The sequence below is a fragment of the Chiloscyllium punctatum genome, chromosome 26, assembly GCF_047496795.1.
Source record: "Chiloscyllium punctatum isolate Juve2018m chromosome 26, sChiPun1.3, whole genome shotgun sequence".
Taxonomy (NCBI): domain Eukaryota; kingdom Metazoa; phylum Chordata; class Chondrichthyes; order Orectolobiformes; family Hemiscylliidae; genus Chiloscyllium; species Chiloscyllium punctatum.
In genome coordinates, this window is record NC_092764.1 from 2,214,334 (window position 1) to 2,229,192 (window position 14,859).

At 40.9% G+C, this 14,859-nt stretch overlaps 1 protein-coding gene across 4 annotated transcripts in view; it reads right to left on the reverse strand.

Annotated features, from left to right (window-relative positions):
- Nucleotides 1–1,661: 1,661 nt before the first annotated feature.
- tango6 (transport and golgi organization 6 homolog (Drosophila)) overlaps nt 1,662–14,859 on the reverse strand; it is a 222,260-nt gene continuing 209,062 nt past the window's right edge. For 2 of the 4 annotated variants that reach the window (XR_011964222.1, XR_011964221.1), the window contains one exon: nt 6,105–6,257. Coding sequence is in view for 2 of the 4 variants with exons in the window: in XM_072595747.1 (XP_072451848.1) it covers nt 6,081–6,257 (177 nt within the window). In the remaining 2 variants the exon portion in view is untranslated. The other 2 variants (XM_072595747.1, XM_072595746.1) reach the window with 2 other exon arrangements.

The following is a 14,859-nucleotide window of genomic DNA, read 5'->3' on the forward strand; positions in this document are numbered from 1 at the left end:
CAGGCTTTCAGTATAGAAAAGTTTTGCCTCAATAGAAGTCTGTGAACTTTCCAAACTGAGAGATTTTGTGCAGAAGCTTTTAAGGCGTTAGATCTGTAAGGAGGTTTAGGCCATCAGAACTGGAAATTAGTTTCTAGTCCATTAAAATAGGATAGAATCATCTCAGTAAGAAATTAAAGTAGTAAGACAGGAGTGACACTTCATTGAGATTGGGTATCTGTAAAATGTTTTGCTGGGGTAATATTGAGATGTTGTTTTGTTGTTTATGTTAAGATCTTGCTAATCGATAGCTTTTTTTGATTTCTTTTTCTGTGACATAAACATCTATTTGTTTGTTGAAGAACATCAGCCTTGTGAATATCTTCAGTGACTAACCACCATAGTAGACTCATAGAAGTACAGAAGGAGAAGCTTATGGCCACTGAGTCTGTGCCAGTCAAAAACAACTAACTATTCCAATCCTATTTTCCAGCACTTGGTCCATAGCCTTGTATAGCTTGGCATTGCAAGTGCACAACTAAATAGTTTTTAAATATTAAGAGGGTTTCTGCCTCTACTACCCTTTATAGGCGGCAAGTTCCAGATTCCCATCACCAGATGGGTGAAGCAAACTTTCCGTACATCCCCTCTAAACCACCTGCCCCTTACATTTAATCAATGCCACTGGCCATTGACTCTCCACCAAAGAGATAAGTTCCTTTCTGTCTATCCTACTTACGTCTTTCATAATTTTATACATCTTAATCATAACCACCTCCACAATCTCCTCTGCTCCAAGGAAAACAACCCCAGTCTATCCAATTTTTTTTATAACTAAAACTTTCCAGTCCAGACAACATCCTGGTAAATCTCCTCAGATTCTTCTCCTGTATTATCACATCCTCTTATAATGTGGTTTCCAGAACTACACACAATAACTCTAGCTGTGGCCTAAACAAATTTTTATACAGTTCCAGAAGAACCATGTCCCCAGCGATGATTGGACCTTCACCTGCATACATCATAAACAACCTGCTGGTCAAGGATAGGCTAAATAGGCCCCAGTGAGTTGGCAAGCAATGAGTACAATCTTTCTAAAATCTTCACTCATGAAGAAATGACAAAAGATTTTGGAGTAGTGGTTTCCATCATACTACAATCCAGGAAGTTTAAGTTAACAAACATTGAATCTCCTCTGGGCTGTGCACTGTTTTCTTTACTTTTTATCCTCAACATGAATATTTCTTGATCAGATTATACTGACACAATGATCTTAAAATGTGATGATAGGGTACTTGCAGCTCACCTCAGGATTAACCAAGTAAACAACAGGAAATCAGGGAGAGGTTTGTAAATTGGTGTGATAGAAATTCTCTTAAATTGAACAAAAGCAAGAAGAAAGAGCTAATTATAGACTTGATGAAGAAGCCAGTTAGTGATATTGTAATTTTAAGGACCTATAATGTAGACACTGAAAAGTTACTAACCGTAAGTATCTTGGTGTCAAAGTGGATGATAAGTTGATTTAGAGAAAACAATACAGAGCTATCATGGCCAAGGGACATACATGATCATACTATCAAAGAAGATCAAAAATCATTTCAAGTTGATTTCACAATCATGAAACCCATTTGTATGATTGTCATGAGTGTGCTATGCTAGGGTCATACAGCAAAGAGAGGCCCTTCATCAGCGGGTCTGCGCCAACCTATTTACACTAAAGCAAAGAACATCTTGGGAACAGGTCATTCAGCCTGTCAATTTGTATCAACACATGACGCCTTTCTAAACTAAAAACCTTTTGCCTCTACCCTGTTTATATCCCTCTATTCCCTGCTTATTCATGTCTCTGTCAAAAATCCTCTTAAACGTTGCTGTTGTGTCTGCTTCCACCATCTCCACTGGCAGCACATTCCAGGTACTCGTCATCCTCTGTGTAAAAAAAACTTGCCTCTCACATCTCCTTTAAACTTACCCCTTTTACCCATAACCTATGCCCCTAGTCATTGACACCTCTACCATGGGGGAAAAAGACTGATTATCCATTCTATTCATGCCTCCTATAATTTTGTGAATTGCTATCAGGTTGTCCCTCAGCCTCCAACGTTCAAGTGAAAACAAATCAAGTTTGTGCACTCTCTCCTACAACTAATACCCTCCAAACCAGGCAACATCCTGGTAAAGTTTTTGTACTTTCTCCAATATCACCATATCATTCTGGTAGTGTGGTGACCAGAACTGTACACAATATTACAAATGTGGCCTAACCAAAATTCTATATAGCTACAACATGACTTGCCAATTTTTATACTCTACACCCCAACCAATGAAGGCAATCATGCCAGATGTCTTTTTGAACACCATATCCACTTGTGTGGTCACTTTCAGGGAACCTGTATACCCACATCCTTTTGCATGTTCTGAAGAAGGATCACTGGATCCAAAACAATAACTCTGATTTCTCTCCATAGATACTGGCAGACCTGCTGAGTTTTTCCACCAAATTCTTTTATCTTCTGTATGTTAATGCTTCTAAGGGTTCAGCTATATACTATATACTTCCCTTCTGCATTAGAGACTTTAAAAAATGCATCACCAAGCATTTTTCCAGGTTAAATTTCATTTGCCATTTCTCCCCCAAGCCTATCTATATCCTGCTGTATCCTCTGGCAATCTTCAGAAATATCCATGGCTCCCCCAATCATTGTGTGGTCCACAACTTACTAATGAGACTACTCACGTTCTCCTCCAAATCATTTATATACATATTATAAACAACAGGGGTCCCAGCACTGATACCCAATGGAGCACCACTGGTCACAGATCTTCAGTCAGAAAAACACTCTTCCACTGCTACTCTCTGTCTTCCATGGCTAAGACAGTTCTGTATCTACCTTACCAGTTCATTGCAGATGCTGTATGATTTCATCCTATGTATCAGCCTGCCAAGAGGGACCTTGTCAGAGACCTTGCTGAAGACCATGTAGACAAAGCCCACCACGCTGCCATCATCAGTCATCTTTGCCAAACCTCCCTTGTACAAAACCATGCTACCTATCACTAATGAGTCCATAAGTTTCCACGTGAGTAAATCATATCCCTAAAAAATCTTCCCAATAACTTCCCTACCACGGACAGAAGGCTCACAGGCCTGTAATTTCCCAGATTATCCCAGTTTCCCTTCTGCGACAAAGGAAAAACATTGGTTATTCTACAGTTCTCTGGAACCTCTCCTTTGACTAAACAGAATACAAAGACTTCATATGAAGCCCCAGCCATTTTCTCCCTCACTTCACTTAGTAATCTGTGGGATAGATTCTATTTGACCCTGTGCACTTACTGACCTTAATGCTTTTAAAAATATCCAACACCTTTTTTATATTGATAAACCCTAGATCATCAACATTCCCCTCTCTACACTCACTATCCACTATGTCTTCCTCCTTTGTGAATACTGAAACAAAATATTTGTTAAAGACCTCATCCACTTCCTCTGGCTCCATGCATGAATTTTTTCCTTTGTCCTTGAGTGAACCTACCCTTTGAGGAGAAAGTGAGGACTGCAGATGCTGGAGATCAGAGCTGAAAATGTGTTGCTGGAAAAGCGCAGGTCAGGAAGCATCCAAGGAACAGGAGAATCGACGTTTTGGGCATCAGCCCTTCCTACCCTTTCTGAACCTACCCTTTCCCTAGATACATTCTTGCTCTTACATATGTATAAAACATCTTGGAATTTTCTTAATTCTGTTGCCAAGGACATTTCATGGACCTTTTTAGCCCTCCTAATTCCTTATTTGAGTTCTTTCCTGCTTTATTTATATCATTTGATTTGGACAGGTTGGGCGAGTGGGCAAATCAATGATAGATGCAATATAATTTGGATAACTGTGAGGTTATTCACTTTGGAAGCAAAAACAAGATGGCAGATTACTACCTGAATGGCTGTAAAATGAGAAGGGAGTATGCCGTGTCCTTGTGCATCAGTTGCTGAAGGTAAGCAGGTGCAGCAGGCAGTAAAAAAAGGCAAATGGTATATTAGCCTTCATTGCAAGAACTTTCAAGTACAAGAACAGGAATGTGTTGCTGTTTGTGCCTTGGTGAGGCCACATCTAGAATATTGTGTGCAGTTTTGGTCTCCTTATCTGAGGAAGGATGCTCATGTTCTTATCCACTTTTAAGCCTAGCAAACCTCCCAATACTTCATAAATCTCTCTATTAAAGAACCTCACAATCCCTCTTCCTAAATTCTGTACCAAGATCCTCCTCCTCCAAATATGAAATATTCATTTAACAAACTACCAATCTGCTCTGGCTCTGCACACAGATTGACTCTTGGTCCCTACTCTTTCCCAGGTTATCCTCTTCCCCTTAATGTACTTATACAATTTCTTAGGATTCTCCCTAATCTTACCCACCAGTGTTTTTCTCATGCCCCCTTTTTGCTCTCCTAATTGCTTTCATAAATTCCCCTCTGCACTTTTTGCACTAGAATCTATGAGCTCCTAAACTCAATTGTGCCCTTCTTAGTAAGAACCTTTAACATGAGCTGATGTATGGGTGATGATATGCATTCAAGGAGGGACTTGCTGATTATTCCAATTACACTAATAGTTTTAATATATATTTAATTAAAGTTACATTTTCATGAGAAGAGCAACTTTTTCCCCTGTTCTGAACTATTTAACAAACAAATAACATGTCTATAATTAATTTCTTTATGGACAATAAATTCAGAATGGAGTGAACCGATAAGTAGAACCTGGTACATCTAGTTACCTCAGAAAAACAAAATACGGGAAATCTGAAATAAAAGTAGAAAATGCTGAAAATGCTCAGCGGGTCAGGCAGCATCAGATGAGAGAGAAACAGAATTAATATTTTAAGACTATGATCTTTCATCAGAACCATTTGAAGGAAGGCCACTGACTTGAAATGTTAAGCCAGTGCTTCCAAACTTTTACGCAATGTGCCTCCATTTCATAACTTTAAAAATTGCCATTACCCTTCTGAGAGAGTAGGGTTTTTAACTGACAATAATTTTTTTTTTAAAGGCAGTCTTCCAATGGGCTTTCTGGAGCAGGAATTGGACCTCAAGGATCAGTCAATAAAGCTATGCTCCATCGTTAAAAAAGGGAGAACTTAAAGGAACCTCAGAATTGTTACATTCAGTGGATTATAGCAGCTATCACTAACTTGGAACATAATTGCTGGTTGTGGCTTAGTTTGTGAATCCCTGTATAAATTCTTTCTCTCTCTCCACAGATCCTGCTTGACTCCCTAATTTATCTTAATTTTAGTTAATAAACAATAATTGCATCGCACCAAATGATGGTAGGATACATATTAAATATTGTTAATCAGTCATCTGTGCTGTTGACCTTTTTGTGATCTTCAGGCTCCAGAATTTCACATTCCATATTTGTTCTTGTTTTGCTTCCTCTTCCTGTATATCTCATTGTTTATCCCACTCCTCACTGGCTGTGACTTTTTAAAGCTTGTCAATTTGGCATCATGAATGAGTCACGCTGAAATTTGAAAGTGCATTTTTATGTATATGTGCATTGTACATAGTTAAATGCTTCATCATCTCATTTGTAATTATATATAGACGGATGAATGAGATTTCCACTGTCCCCACTTGCTGTCTAGCCAAACTACATGCAAAGAGAATGGGTTTGTGAGAATCAGTGGGGAAAGACCCACTGTTGAGCTTAATTGTACACTGTTACTGTAAAGAGATGTGAAAGGTCAAACCCTTCCTATTAACCCAGCTACCAGTACCCTATTCAGTAAAGATGGTGACAGAAATGTAATCTCCTCTACTGGCTGCCATTAACATTAACTAAAACTGCCAGTCACACAGTCATCATAAGAAAACTCATCTTCTTGGAACATTTGGAGAGAATGTGCAAAAAGTGAACAAATTCAATCATGCCTGCCCCTTATCATGCTTCATACTGAAGTGTTAAGCTTACAACAAAAAAAAGACTAAATGTGGTATAGTATTATTGGAGTTCCATCATAGTCTTAAAGGTGGATTTGAAAAATATTCAAATTGGTTGATCCCAAAGTTCAGTACAAAGAGGTTCTGGCACCTTCTGTTATGGAAGAATGACAATTTTTTTCTGCAGTTTTTCCTCTGGGAACAGAAATCTCCTGACGATATGGTCCAGTTCCTCTAGTGCAATCTGTGCATGCAATACCACTACTTCATCTTCATCAGTCTGGTTCACATACTTTAACAATCGATAGAGATCTTGTAGAACTTCATCCAGAATCTGCAGCACAGAAGACAGCAGGATTAACTCAAAATAATTGAATACACAGAAAGAGGAAGAGACAGGTCAAACTCCTAATAGCCAGCTGATGAAGGATGAGTCCAGAACCAACCTGTCAATAGATTTAAACCAAGAAAAAGAAAACATTACAAGTATATAGCTCATAACTCAGCCTCATCCCAATGCCAGTAAGTGTCTCTTTATACCTCTTTGGTAAATTCACTACGAAAACTGTCTTTATACATGATCAAGCAACAATCTAATTAATGACCTCTGTTAGAGTCCTTGCTGATTTTTCATTATTTTTATTTTATTCTTTTATGAATTTTGGTTTGGAGCTGTGAATTGAGAACTGTAAGCTGAAACTGAACTTTGGACTGTGGGCAACAGCTTGTATTAAAAATGGAACAGAGAACAAACAAGCTGTTGACTGTTTGTGAGGCTAGACCTTGATCTTAATTGCAGGTTAATTCTTGATCCAAAAGGTTCTACAGAGTCTAGGACTAGTTATTCAAATGCCTGATTAGGAACCATTGGGCTAAATATTGAAGGTCTTTCAAGGTTTTAATTTTACTGTGTTATAAATACAGAGATTGGGAGATTGATTTAATTTGGCTGTATGTCTCAGTGTTACAACACCTGGAACTGAATATAATTAACCACAAGACCAGAAACTACAATACAATTAACAGAGAGAGAGGCTCAAATCCATATTAGCACTGAGAGATACAAAGAAAGGGAGAGAATCAACTCCATAACAAAAAAATCCTCCATCTCCCCACAACACCTCTCCCTCAGACAGTACTTTCCTCTTCTACTTTCCCCAAAGTATTTTACTCATAACTCCAGCCACACTGAATCTACATTCTAGTCCCTCTCCAATAAGGAAATACTCCATTTCTTGGAAGACAAACTCTGCTCTTTACTTCCACCTTAACCCACTGCTGCCTATCTCCAACTCTCTCTCCCAGCTCCACCCATCAACCGAAATCTCCTGTTTCCTTTTACATGGCTAATGCTGCTTTCCTGACAGGGCTGGGGATCAGTAAAATGTCTGAGGTCAGGTCCAGGTTATACAATGACAATTTCACCAGTTCAGCAGCTTGAAAGAGTCATTGCACTAGGATCGCAGTGAATTCGACTCGACTGAACAAAGGCTTTTTTGTAGACCGTGCAAGAGCTAACATTAGGCAACCCAACAAACTGACACCTAATCATTTAATGACAGGAAACTCCTGCCACATCTGAAGTTTCACCTGTGAAAGTGGGTGAAGGAACATAGGACCAGATTCAGGAGAGCTATTGGGGGGAGAGGAACAGGACGAGATGGGTACGGGGTGGGGAAGGGTTGGGGAGATGAAGAGGGTGGGGAGGGCAAGGAGAGGGGAAGAGGGTCGGGAAAAGAAAAGAGGGAAGGCTCAGGGGAGGAGTTGGGGAGACGAGGAGGTGGTTGGTGGGAAGAAAGGGAGAGGGAGAAGGGAGAGGGAAGGCAAGTGGGAATGAGAAGGGAATAAGAAGTCAAGTGGAAGAAGTGGAGGGCAAGGGGTTGGGATAGGGAAAGGGAGAGACAGGAAGACAGCAAGGTGAGTGCAAAGAACTGACTGGAAGGAGATGGGTAGAGGAGAGAGTGAGGGAAAAGGAGGAAAGAAAAGAGGAGGGGTAGAAAGGGGAAGACAGAGGGAGCAGGGAGCTAACAGGGAGGGAGGGAGGGGATGATGTTATGGGCCAGACTTGAGCCCCTCAGAATATACTAAGAGGATAACCTAGACCCTAACTTTTTCTTATTTTAAAGGCAAGTTCCAATCGTTGTGTTCCAGATGTAATTCGATTGATCAAAACAACCAGAATTCAAGCAAAACACACTTTATTCTTACACTATAGTTAAAATACAATAAAGGTAGGAAGGTGATGGCCCAGTGGTATTATCCCTGGACTGTCGACCCAGATAACATTCTGGGGACCTGGGTTTGAATCCTATCACAGCAGATGGTTAAATTTGAATTCAATATGAAGGAAGGGCTGTTGATGGGCTTTAGGCGTTTGAGAAGATTCCCCATGGTAGACTAATGGAGAAAGTGAAGTCATATGGTATGCAGGGTGTTCTAGCTAGGTGGATAAAGAACTGGTTGAGCAGTAGGAGACAAAGAGTAGTCGTTGAATGGAGTTTCTCGAAATGGAGAAAGGTGTTCCACAGGGGTCAGTATTGGGGCCACTGTTGTTTGTAATATACATAAATGATCTGGAAGAGGGCACTGTTCGTATGATCAGCAAGTTTGCAGATGACATAAAGACTGGTGGAGTAGCAGAAAGCATAAGGGACTGTCAGAGAATACAGGAGGATATAGATAGACTGGAGAGTTGGGCAGAAAAGTGGCAAATGGATTTCAATCCAGACAAATGTGAGGTGATGTATTTAGGCAAGACTAATAGCGAACTATACAATGAACGGAAGAGCCTTGGGAAAAGTTGATGGGCAGAGAGATCTGGGAGTGCAGGTCCATTGTACCCTGAAGGTTGCTGCACAAGTGGATAGAGTGGTCAAGGAGGCATATAGTATGCTTGCCTTCATTGAACGGGGTATTGAGTACAAGAGCTGGCAAGTCATGTTAACATTGTACAAGACATTGGTTCGTCCGTATTTAGAATAAATACTGTGTACAGTCCTGGTCGCCACATTACCAAAAGGATGTGGACACTTTGGAGAAGATGCAGAGAAGGTTTATGAGGATGTTGCCTGGTGTGGAAGGTGCTAGGTATGACCAAAGGTTGAGTAGGTTACGTATATTTTTCATTAGAAAAAAGGAGATTGAGGGGGGACCTGATTGAGGTTTATAAAATCAAAAGGGTATAGACAGGGTGAATAGAGATAAGCTTTTCCCAGGGTGAAGGATTCAATAACAAGAGGTCACGCTTTCAAGATGAGAGGTGGAAAGTTAAAGGGGATCACACAGAGGGTGGTGGGCGTTTGGAACGCGTTGCCAGCAGAGGTGGTAGAGGCAGGCACGGTAGATTCATTTAAGATGCATCTGGATAAATGCATGAGTAGGTGTGGAGTAGAGGGATACAGATGCTTAGGAATTGACCGACAGGTTTAGACAGTATATTTGGATCGGTTCAGGCTTGGAGGGTCGAAGGGCCTGCTCCTGGGCTGTAAATTTTCTTTGTTCTTTGTTAATAAAAAATATTTGGAATGACGACCATGAATCCATTGTCAATTGTTGGAAAAGCGCCTCTGGTTCACTAATGTCCTTTAGGGAAGGAAGCTGCCATCCTCACCTGGGACCCACAGCACAGGGATAGGCAATAAATGCTGCCTGGTTAATGACACCCTCATCCTGTGAATGAAAAAGGAAAAGAAAAAATGCAGAGAGAGAGAGAAAGAAAAGCAGGGAGAGACGTACTGCTACTGAAAACTAAAACTCCTGGTACTGTTGTAACTTGCCCCACCCATTCAGGTTGCTTCTATTACTCCAACTTAAAAAAAAAACCAAGGCCTCACAAGCGGTTTATTGGATCTAAATAACACCTCTGCCTTAAAACCACTCTTCAAACAAATACAGGACAAAATACACCTCTTAAAGTCATAGTATCATCACATAGGGAAGGAAGGGGGTTGAAGGAGAAAGCTAGTAGGATAGGGGAAGAAGAGAGGTAGTAATAGAAAGTGAGTGTGGAGTTGGTGGGAAGGGGATGGGGCATAAAAGAAACTGGTCTCAACTGGCCATATCAATATGGTGAGCACAAGTGCAAATTGGAGGCTGGGAATTTTGTGGCAAATCACTCAGCTCCTGACTCTCCAAAGCCTGTCCACCATCTATAAGGCACAAGTCAGGAGTATGATGGAATACTGAAACAAAAACAGAAGTTGCTGGAAAAACTCAGCAGGTCTGGCAGCATCTGTGGAGAGAAATTAGAGTTAACATTTTGAGTCCAGTGACCCTTGACTGGGACTGAACATGTAACATAACAGCGCAGTACAGGCCCTTTGGCCCTTGATGTTGCGCTGACCTGTGGAACCAATCTGAAGCCTGATAGTATTCCACTTTCATCCATATGTTTATCCAATGGCTATATAAATGTCCTTAAAGTTGGCGAGTCTACTACTGTTGCAGGCAGGGCGTTCCACACCCCTACTACTCTCTGAGTAAAGAAAATAGCTCTGACATCTGTCCTATATCTATCACCCCTCAATTTAAAGCTATGTCCCCTCATGCTAGCCATTACCATCTGAGGAAAAAGGCTCTCACTGTCCACCCTATCTACTCTCATTATCTTATTTGTTTCAATTAAGTCACCTCTCAACCTTCCTCTAACGAGAACAGCCTAAAGTCCCTCAGCCTTTCCTCATAAGATCTTCCCTCCATACCAGGCAACCTCCTCGTAAATCTCCTTTGAACCCTTTTCAAAGCTTCCACATCCTTCTCATAATGCAGTGACCAGAACTGTACGCAAAATTCTAATTGCAGCTGCACCAAATTTTTGTACAGCTGCAACTTGACCTCATGGTTCCGAAACTCAATCCCTCTACCAATAAAAGCTAACATACCGTATGCCTTCTCAACCACCCTATCAACCTGGGTGGCAACTTTCAGGGAACTTTGTACAATGACAAAGAGATCTCTCTGCTCATCTGCACTACCAAGAATCTTACCATTTGTCCAGTACTCTGCATTCCAGTTGCTCATTCAAAAGTGAATCACCTCACACTTTTCCCGCAATAAACTCTATTTGCCACCTCTTAGCCCTGCTCTGTAGCTTATTTATGTCCCTCTGTAACCTACAACATCCTTAAGCATTATCCATAATTCCACTGACCTTAGTATCATCCACAAATTTACTAACCCACCCTTCTATATCACATCTAGGTAATTCATAAAAATGACAAACAGCAGTGGCCCCAAAACAAATCCTTGCGGTACCCCACTAGTAACTTAACTCCAGGATTAACATCCTATTTCCCCTCTTTCAGCTAGCCAATTCCTGATCCAAACCGCTAAATCACCCATACCTCTATATTTTGTGCAATAGCCTACCATGGGGAATCTTATCAAATACATACATACATACCACACCACCATTAACCTCATCTACCTGTTTTGTCACCATCTCAAAGAACTCAATAAGGCTTGTGAGGGATGACCTACCCTTCACAAAACTGTGTTGACTATCCCTAATCAACTTATTCCTTTCTAGATGATTATAAATCCTATCTCTTATAAGCTTTTTCAACATTTTACCCACAACCGAAGTAAGACTCACTAGTCTATAATTACCAGGGCTGTATCTACTCCCCTTCTTGAACAAGGGAACAACATTTGCTATCCTCTGAAGAAAGGTCACTGGATCTGAAAAGTTAACTGATTTCTCTCCACAGATGCTGCCAGAACTGCTGAGGTTTTCCAGCAACTGATGGGTTTTTTTGCGATTTCCAGCATCTGCAGTTCTTTTGGTTTTTTGATGGAATACTCCTCACTTGCCAAGATGAGTGCAGCTCTAACAATACTCAAGAAGCTTGGTAACTTCCTGTTCAAAGCATCGTACTTGATTGGCACCACATTCACAAATATTTAGTCCCTTCAGGGGCTATGGAGATCAGTCTTGACAGTTTATATGGGTTATAAAGTATGAATACACAGAGTGAGGAACAAGAGAGTTGATAAGAGACAGATAGAGTACACAGCTCAGAGCAAGTTTCTGATTATTTGTGGTGCCTGGTATTAGCTTATCCAAATGACTAAAATTACCCAAATTTAAGAAGAGGAGCAAGGAATTACAGACCAATGAGTCTGACCATTGACAGTGGAGAAAATGCTAGAGTCCATTACCAAGGACTTTATGGCAGCACACTTGTGGAATCACACACATTATGGATTTACAAAAGGGAGAATCGCACTTGACAAATTTAATAGAATTCTTCAAGGATGTAGCAAGTTGAGTCGATCGGGGGAAACCAGAGTACATGGCTTTTTGGATATTCTGAAAGCTTGACAAAGTCCTACATAATAATACATAAAGTTAAAGTGTTTGGGATTGGGGGTACTGCATTGAAATGAATAGAAAATGGTTAGGAGACAGGAAAGAGAAGGAATAAATGGGTCTTTTTCTAAATGGCAGGCAATGACTATTGGTTGTTACTAGGAGACAGCTATTCACAATATAAGTTAATGATTTAGATGAGGAAACTAAGTGTAATACCTCAAAATTTGCAGATGACACAAAGTTGGGTGGGAGGTGGAGGCAGAGATATTGCAGTGTGATTTGAGTAAGCTCAGTGAGTGCACAAATGCAGTACAATGTGGATAAATGTGAGGTAATCCTAATTTGGGTGCAAAACTATAAAGGCAGACATTATTTAAACAGCTGTAAATTGAGAGAAGAGAAATGTTTCAAGAGACCTGGGTGCCCTTGTGCATTAGTCAATGCAAGTAAATATGCAGGTGCAGCTGGTAGTAAAGACAGCAAAACATGAGAGGATTAGAGTTCTGGAACCAGATGTCTCTCTGCGATTAAACAGAGCATTCGTGAGGCCACAGCTGAAATTCTGTGCGCAGTTTTGGGCTCCTTATCTGACTAAGGATATTCTGGCTTTGGAGGGAGTGCAGCAAAGATATACCAAATTGATTCCCGCGCATTTTGATAGAAGGGTGCGGGCCTTAAAAATAAGTAAGACCTATGAGGCTCTAAGAGAGATTATTCTGCTGGAAGAGTTTAAAAACTCACTTCCACAGATGATAAGAATTCATGTGGAGGAACAGAAAGTTCAGGAAGTGAGAGGGCAGCAGAATTAGCAGATGAGTACATGTTGGTACATAAGACAAGCTTCCTGTCAGAATTTCATCCAGTGAGGGATAGAAGTTGGGAGAAGGGGAGATCCTAGACTACAAAACAAAGAGTAGAGAACACTGGTAAGAGTTTGTCACAGGTTAATAAAAAAGAAGCCCAAGAGGGTGAAAAGAAGGTGAAAGGTCTCAGGTGTTTCCACTGTGGTAAAGTGGGACACAAAGTCACAGTGCTGGTTGTTAAAGAAAGGCACTGTGGGAAAAGATGTGGTAAAAGAAGCTGAGCCAATGGCATGAGTGAAAGTAGTAAAGGAAACCCAAGAGCAGCTGAGGAACTGCAGGGCAGTGCACAGCCTTGGCAGGGGCAGGGTACGCAGTTAGTGCCTGATCTCCATAAAGAATTTGCCTCTGTGGGTAAATTTTACTCAGAAAGAATAGGGGGAAAGGGCAAGTAGTTATAATTTGGAGAGATACAGGATCTAACCAGTCTCTAATAGTAGGAGATGAGCGAATTTGCAATCTTTCTGATCTGTTACCCGAGAGTGTGATAATTTGTGGGATAGATGGACAGAAATTTGGCATTCCCACATATATGAGTGCTAACTCAAGACTGGGGAAGTAACAGTGGGAGTGATTGACAGAGTGTCATTTCCAGTAATTCAGTTTGTCCTTGGGAATGATTTAGCAGGGTCCAAGGTGGGAGTAACACCCCTTGTTGCGGAGAAGCCCAAGGGAGACCAAGAAACTGAGGAGTTAGAAGAAAAATATCCGGGTATTTTCCCTGACTGTGTAGTAACAAGATCTCACTATCATAAGTTACAGCACGAAGCAAAAACTAAAGAGAAAGATGAAGGAATTGAGGTTCAGTTAATGGACACCCTGTTTGACGTCATGTGTAGGAAAAACCTGAACAGTCAGACAGAAGTGTTTAGTCCTGAAAGCCTAAGGGACTGGCAACAGCAAAGACAAGACGATAAAAGATATCTATGTCAGGACGCATACTCCAAAGAGGAGGCAGAGGATACTCCAGAGAGTTATTATCTGAAAGATGGAGACCACGACAGGTTAATGCAGAGGAGAAATAGGCTGAAGTGCACCAGATTATCTTGCTGGTAGCATACAGACAGATAGAATTACCGGTAACACATATAGGAGGTCACCTAGGTGTAAAAAAGACTCAGGCTGACAGTTTGATTGGCCCGGAATGTGGTTAGCTTTTGCTGTACATGTCATACATGTCAAATGGTAGGTAAGTCACAGGTGGTAATAAAACCAGCATCTTTGTTGCCAGTTCCTGCATTTGAAGCACCTTTCGTGCAGGTTATAATCAATTGTGTAGCTCCCCTCCAGAGAACTAGAGGAGAGGAAGGACTGGAGAAACAGGCCTTAGTTGCTGCCCAGCAGAGTGAGAAATCAAATCCAGATGTTGTGGATTTTGACATACCTCTAAAATATGTTAAAAATGAAGAAGTTCTTGAGGAGTGGGACAGGTTAGTATGCTATCTGTCTCAGGAGCAAAGAACGCAGTTGAAAAGTTTGCTGTTGTTGTATGAGGACATTGTAGAAATCAGATGGGGAGGACTAATGCTATTGTACATGAGGTAGACATAGGGAATGCTATTCTGATTAAAGAGCACCCCTATCGGTTTAATCCTTTCAAATCCAGACAGATCCAGAAGGTGGTGGAGGCCTTGCTCGACGAGGATATTATCCAACCAAACCAGAGTAAGTGGAGTTCGCTGATCGTCTTAGTTCCCACACAAGACAGGACTCATCAATTTTGTGTGGATTATCAGAAGGTCAACAACATTACAAAATCAGAC